Source organism: Vespa velutina, chromosome 5 (genome assembly GCF_912470025.1).
Source record: "Vespa velutina chromosome 5, iVesVel2.1, whole genome shotgun sequence".
NCBI lineage: Eukaryota > Metazoa > Arthropoda > Insecta > Hymenoptera > Vespidae > Vespa > Vespa velutina.
Window position 1 is genome coordinate 1,779,582 of NC_062192.1, and position 7,500 is coordinate 1,787,081.

The 7,500-nt window shown below is 28.2% G+C and overlaps 1 protein-coding gene across 20 annotated transcripts in view; it reads left to right on the top strand.

The window, feature by feature from the left end:
- The window catches only part of LOC124949544 (casein kinase I), a 41,067-nt gene that overhangs the window by 24,039 nt on the left and 9,528 nt on the right, over nucleotides 1–7,500 (top strand). For 14 of the 20 annotated variants that reach the window (XR_007101092.1, XM_047494774.1, XM_047494773.1 and 11 more), the window contains exons 3-5: nucleotides 5,485–5,525; nucleotides 5,868–5,937; nucleotides 6,818–6,984. Coding sequence is in view for 19 of the 20 variants with exons in the window: in XM_047494774.1 (XP_047350730.1) it covers nucleotides 5,485–5,525; nucleotides 5,868–5,937; nucleotides 6,818–6,984 (278 nt within the window). In the remaining variant the exon portion in view is untranslated. The remainder of the gene's footprint in view (nucleotides 1–5,484; nucleotides 5,526–5,867; nucleotides 5,938–6,817; nucleotides 6,985–7,500) is intronic. The other 6 variants (XM_047494775.1, XM_047494779.1, XM_047494783.1 and 3 more) reach the window with 1 other exon arrangement.

Consider the following 7,500-nt stretch of genomic DNA (forward strand, 5'->3'; position numbering starts at 1 on the left):
GGAGAGGAGAGAGAGAGAGAGAGAGAGAGAGAGAGAGAGAGAGAGAGAGAGAGAGAGAGAGAGAGAGAGAGAGAGAGAGAGAGAGAAGGAGAAGGAGAAAGAGAGAGAGAGAGAGAGAGAGAGAATATATGTATATATTCTCTTTCTCTTCAATTCAGCTTTTTTTCGAGTGGAAAGAAAGAAGAGGAGGGTAGACATATGTTATTTTCTTTTGATTCAAACCCCCATAGCTTTAAGGGGATAAGTGGATCCCTTTCTTTTCTGAAGAGATTACGAAAGGAATATAAATATCGAAAGTAAAATGATATGTTTAAATAACATTGAATTTTATATCTTTTATAAACTTTCGTCAGAGGAGTCTTTCGAATGGAAATATTTACGAATGGAAGAATATTAAAAGAATTTATTTTTTTTTTCCTTTTTTTTTTTTTTTTTTTTTTTTTTGTGTGTGTGTGTGTTAATAAAAATAAGAAATCGAAGGAAGTTCGATTTATTAGATTTTATTCGCCTCGGTGACCGTGAAACCTTTCGTAATCAAACCAAACTTAAGGCTTTTGTACTTTATCTGGCTTCTGTGATGTCCGGTGGTCCAGTTCGTTCGACATTTCGTCACAACTCACGTGCTTGGCACGCGAGGAATGTCCGCTAGTTCTTTATCGTACTTACGTAGTATCTTTCTCTCTTTCTCTCTCTTTCTCTTTCTTTCTCTTTTTTCTTAGTGAAAGAACTCTGAGCTCGTTGTGAGAAAGAAAAAGAGAAAAAATATAAGAGTACAAAAAAGAAACGATGTCGTTTGACATTGCTTTTAAAGCACGCTACCAATGCCTTTTTTAATCTTCCTTTTGTCTATCGTTAGACAACGAAAGCTTTCAAAGGGTATGAACTTACTATACTTCGAGTTCGATGATCCTCGAATGAAAAATTTCATTAACGTGTCTCTACGAACTAATTACTTATCTTTTTATTTTTTTTTCTCTCTTCTTTTTTTACATTCTTGTTTCTCTTTTCTCTTTTCCTATTCTTTCCTTCTTTCTTACGTTCTTTCGTTCGTTCTTTCTCAATGAAAAGTAAAATCCCCCCTCCAAAAAAAAAAAAAAAAAAAAAAAATTCTTTCGCGTTGAAAGGAAAATACGAAGAAAATTATTTTCATGAGTTATTTTAAATCGAGATATTAATAAGATTCTTTTATAAAAGCAGCAGCATCATTTGGATTAGAATCGAAAGGAACAGTCACGACGTTCGTTATCTTTTTCATACATTTATAACACGTATACGTAATATAATAGTATCGTATACTCTTACAGGAAAGAGGAACGTACGCGTTATCACATTGATATCGTATCGAACGAAGAATGTTGCGGTGTCGGAGATGCTTTCCAACGTGTTACTATTTCGATTGAAAATCATTGTATGTATACATATAAACTGTGGCTTCATTAATTATCTTATTATAACGATTAGAAAGAACGACTTTTCTTTTTTTCTTTTTCCATGATAACCGTCTAATTTTTTCTTTCACGCCTTTTTTTTTTTTTTTTTTTTTTTTTTTTATATCAATTCGAATAACGGAGATTCTTTTGTATCTCGCGAAGAAAATTTTCAATGGAACTTTTTCATTTTCTCTTTTTTCTTTTGAAGATTTATCTTTTTTCTTCTTCTTTCTCTTCTTTATTGTTCTTTTGTTTTTGTTGTTGTTTTCTTTATTTTAATTAAGAAAAACTGTTGCCATGTCAGTGAATGATAATCAATCTTTCTCTCTCTCTTTCTCTCTCTCTTTCATATTATATATATATATATATCTGTTTTTCTTCGTGGTAATCAAGTTGCTTGTTTCGTCTGGTAAAAAAAAAAAAAGAAAAACAAAAAAAAAAAGGAAAAATAAAAAAAAGAAAAAAAGAAATTCGTCTTTTTCATCGATCCTCTCGTGATCTCACGTCCGTAATTAGATTTTCTGGTATCGATTGAGAACAGTTTGCGCTTACATCGATGAGGCACGAGCATTCTAATAAAAAGAGAGGATAACTAAAGGCTGGAGAGGATAAAAAACAAGAGGGAGAGAGAGACGCGACGAAAAGGAATATCGATCTGTTTATCATTCGTTTCACACGGTATAAATCTTATATACGAGTCGATTACATATGTAAAAGATCCCTAATATAAAGCTTATTTTTGAAAGATTGTAAAAAATTCATTTGAATTGAAAAAATGAAAATTTCATCATGAAATTGAAATAAATGTCTCATTTTATACGTTAATTTTGGAATTATTTAATAAGGTAATAGATATTAAAAATATATATCTCTAATGTACGGATTTTTTTTTTTTTTTTTTAACACGATTTAAAAATGTATTTTGGAGTTAAAAATATTGCTTATTTTATATAATAATTCTTATGATAATTTGTGATTATTTAATAAGAAAAATTTAAAAGACATTTTTCTCTATTAAAAATTATTCTCAATAACTTTAACAAGCTTCATTTTGATAATTATCGTTGAATTGGTCCTCCTCTGTTGATTTATCTTTTATGATAATTCTCGATAATTTCTTTTTTTTTTTTCTTTTTTTTTTTTTTTGTAATTTAATATATTTAAAAAATATTTATATATATTAAAAATTATTCTTAATTAAATTTCCCTCACCATTGACTTATCCTTCTATGATAATTCTTGATAAATGATTTTTGTTTTGTTTTATAATTTAATAAGATATTTAAAATATTTAAAATACATTTTTCTATATAGAAAGATATGTACAAGAATAATTAGAAATTATTCTTAATTAATCTATATGTACAAGAATAATTAGAAATTATTCTTAATACATTTAACAAGCCTTAGTTCGATATTAATTATCAACCTGGGATCCTTTATCATAGAATTCCCTTATCAGAACACTCCAGTGCAATAGCATACAAACTACTTAAAGGGTTTGTTCCTTAATACTTGAGTTAGGAATCTAGAAAGTTTCTGATGTGCACATATACTACCATAGTATTATATATTCATGACGAACTCTCAGTGAGTTAATATTATCGATAATTTCTGAAACATTTTCGGAATAATTTCTATCATCCTTTTCGCTGAGCTTTATGGAGAATAAATTCTCGTAGATTTTTTTTTTTTTTTTTTTTTTTTTTTTTTTTTTTTTTTTTAATTATTTTGAACGATGTTCAAAGTATAATCGTAGTAAGTTTCTCTCTCTCTCTCTCTCTCTCTCTCTCTCTCTCTCGTTTTCTTTTTTTATAATTATTGTCACACATTAGAATAATGTATCGCTGTTAGAGATCTACAATCCAGTTGAATGATGTAAATAATTTCGATGCTTATATACTTCCTTGAAATATGTACTTTTACGACAAAAATATCCAGCCCAATGTAAATGTCATTTATCTAACGATAAGATAGACGATATGGAAATTTGATTACCAAACTGTGTGCATCAGTGATTCATAAGAAAGACATTTTTTTTTCGTCGTTCTAAACTCGTCCGTCGTTTAGTTTTGAAAATTCGATAATATTGATATCGAGTGAGTCATCAACCGAGCGATCAATCGATCGTTCCTTTAACGGCTTCTCTCTGATAGGTCGAAGGTTCGAGTCGATAGTCCAATAATTAACTTATTCGTTGGTAAACTTTCAACATGGGAAACGAGCTGATGATGATCCATCGTAATTTGGTAAACTTACTTGATGGCCAAAAGTTAGGTCAACATTTTTTTCTTTCTTTCTTTTTTGTTCTCTTTACCTCTTCCCTCCCCTCCCTTCCCTATTAACAATCCTTTCCTCTTATCGAATTTATCACTTATCGTTAGAATAAATTTCTTAATTTTTATATATTCTCGTTGTTATCCAATTCAACATTCGAATCGCATTTTAATCCCTCGAAAGAAATAGATTCTTTCTTTTTTTTTCCGTCTTACGAGAAGATAATTATTTTCAAGAATTGTTGTTAACATGAGAATTTATTTTGCCATTAAGTTTTGCGATGATGCTTTTTAATGAATGACACATCATTAAAGATTGATATGTATGAATAGCAGAAAAAAAGGATGTGTTGAATAATGAGAAACTTGTTCGGACGTATGTGTGTATGTATGAACATATATAAATACCGTTCATTGATTAATAAATTGGTATTATGTAATCAATATGGGACAAATAGATCGGTATTATATTTTTAATATGACGAGTTTAAAAAACAAGAAAACAAAAAAAGGAAGAAGAAAAAAAGGATTAAACGCGTGATATACTTTTATTTAAGTGCATGTCAACATATTTGTATCGTGTGTCACATTAAATTCTCGTTGACTCATCTGCCATTCAATATTACCGTGAATTACATTCACAATAAACCTGTATTTAATGTTAATGAGACGAATGATTTTTAAATCATCAACGTATATTATATATCTACATTTTACGTTAGTTCGTTCTAAGAAAAATTAAATATCATTTTCTATGATTTATTTTGATTAATTTTTATCCGATCTTTTCTTTTTTTTCTTCTTCTTCTTCCGTTTGTTTTTTTTTTTTTTTTTTTTCTACAAAACATTTTCTTCGAAAACGTCCTCTCTATTTTAATCGTATCTATTAAAATAATACGACTAAATTGAATATTCTATAAATTTTATCTATGTCGTAGTTTCATGAATTGTAAAGTCTTTTAAAATGACCTTAAAATTTCATATTTTTATAGTATACAAATATTTTTAATCTTACGATTGTAGTAATTAATTAACGTAGTAAATATCGAGAAGTATCTAGTACGAATTTCGAAATATCAGGAACGAGAGATACCAACGACAAAAGTATTATATCGAAACCTTAAAACATTTTAATGTCCTTTAGTGTTGATCGGATGTAAGGTTTTGGTGCTTTCATTAGTTTCAAGGTCATTCAAGAAAGATCGAACAATCAGCAAAAACCTTCGTAATAGTTATTGAAAAGTATAATACATTTGGATCATTCGATTTTCTTGCACGTTAGTCCAATCCAATCAACGTTACCTCGTTATATTTCATTATTATGCAATTAATGTGTCACTGAGTAACTCTGGTTAATGGTTCACCATATCATATCATATACAATCTTGCCCATTTATTTATTATTTTCAAACGATTATTACGTATACTCTAATCTACTTATAGATATACATGGGATATGATGTTAATGTTCGTTAATATCTAAATGATAATATATCGAACATAAATCAATATATCAGGCAACCGATTACGAATAATCGTACAAGAATAATAATCGTGATAATAACCATAACGAATTTATATATTGATATTAGTAATTATAGTTAGTATGTCGTTATTGATGAAGGTACTCTTTGAAAGCTTAAAAGCTCGTCGTTGTTCGTGTATAATAATGCGAATATCATATTACATGCATATGTTTCAAAAGTTGTATTTATCTTCTTTCTTCTTCTTCTTTTTTTTTTCTTATTTTTTTTTTTTTTATTTCTAATATGTTTCAGGGAAGAACCTCTACAATAACGAGCACGTAGCAATAAAAATGGTAAGATCGTTTAAAACATTTAACAAATTATTATTTTCTTTTGTTAGAAATGAAAAAAAAAAAAGAGAATGAAACGGTGTGTGTTTTGTGTGTGTGTGTGTGTGTGTGTGTGTGTATGTGCGTAAAAGAGAGAGAGAGAGAGAAAGAGAAATGATAATCTTGTAAAACCACAAAATCGTATTACATTCTCTATATCCAATTTGAATTAAGAAACTGCTTAAACTTGAAATTACATTACATCTTGGCAAGCGTTGCGCAAGAGAACATCGTTGTCGCAGCGCAAAAGTCTGTTCTTTTAAATCTGATAAGCTAACACGATTTTCTATCGTTACATTGTTACAGGAACCAATGAAGTCGAAGGCGCCACAGCTACATTTAGAATATAGGTTTTACAAATTATTAGGTACACATGGTAAGTGTTAAATCTGTAACGATATTTAATATTTTTGTTTATTTCGATTTGATACTTTTTTTTGTTTTGTATCTTTTTTCGTTTCTTTTTTATTTTTTATTTATTTATTTATTTTTTTTTCGTTTCTTTTTAAACGATCACTACCATTCGAAATCTCGATATTTTAGATTTCTTTATCGTAGATCGATAGAAAGATTCAATAATCTCGTTAGAAACATTTTATTTTATTTTATGCTTTTTTTTTCTTGTTCTTTTTCATTTTTCTTTTTTTTTCATTTGTTTTTCATTTTTTTTTCTTTCTTTTCTTTTTTTTTTTTTTTTTGGGCGTATTCAACGTATTTCATAGCGGCAATAATCTTCACTGAAACGTTTCGATGCTGTTAGAGATATTTGAGTAGGTTCCAACTGAACGTGTTTTTAGTCTCACGTGGGAAGAAGGCCAGGATGATTAAGGGCAACTCGTGAATGATTATCGTGACGGTTTGCTATATAAAGTTAAAGTATATCGTTTACTTGAAAGAGAATTTTATATTTGTGATTTTATATAAATATATATATATATATATATATATCTGTATATAAAATACATTATATCCCATTGTTTGAAATTGTATTTATTATTTAGAAAAAAAAAAACATTATGTGCGAGTTGAATGAAAGATTAAATTCAAGAAAAGAATGATCTTTTTATTCGACGAGCATAGATTTTTTTCTTTTCTGTTTTCTTCTTTTTTTTTTCTTTCTTTTTTTTCTTGTTTTTTTTTTTTTTTTTTTTTTTTTTTTTTTTTTTTTTTTTTTTTTCTTGAACAAAAACGAAAAACGCGTATCATTGGGGGAAGGGGTGGGGTTCAAGGACGTTTCACTTTATTTGTGTGTATAGTCAATAATGTACGTGCAGAGGGTATACCGGAGGTGTATTACTTTGGCCCATGTGGGAAGTACAACGCTCTGGTAATGGAACTCCTCGGTCCGAGTCTCGAAGATCTCTTTGACCTCTGTGGGAGGAGGTTTACCCTCAAGACCGTTCTTAACATTGCCACACAACTCGTAAGTACATACATATATATTTTTTATTTTTTTATTTTTTTACTTCACAAAATATTTCAAATACTTTCGGATGCGCGCCCGAATTTTTCTTCATTTTTATTTACATTTTTTTTATTTTTAATTAACATTTAATTATATATCATTTGATTACAATTATTATTATTTCATATACAAATAATATCTCTAGTAATTATTATTAATTAAAATTATTACATTTTATTTATTATATTTCAATATATTTATCAATAATTACTTCATATCTAATAAATTTGATTTATATTTTCATAGAAAGAAATTCGAAGTTTCTGACAAAACATTTGTTTTTATTTAAGAAGAGACTCGAGCTTATTTTATTGACACTTTTTTTTAGATACATTATTTTCTCCCATGTTAAATCACATTGTTTCGTTTAATAATTTTAATTATATCAATTTACTTTATTTTATAAAGTATCGCCGATTAATTAATATGGAAACACATGGCTTCTGGCAGCGTATGAACATGCGTCATTAGGGT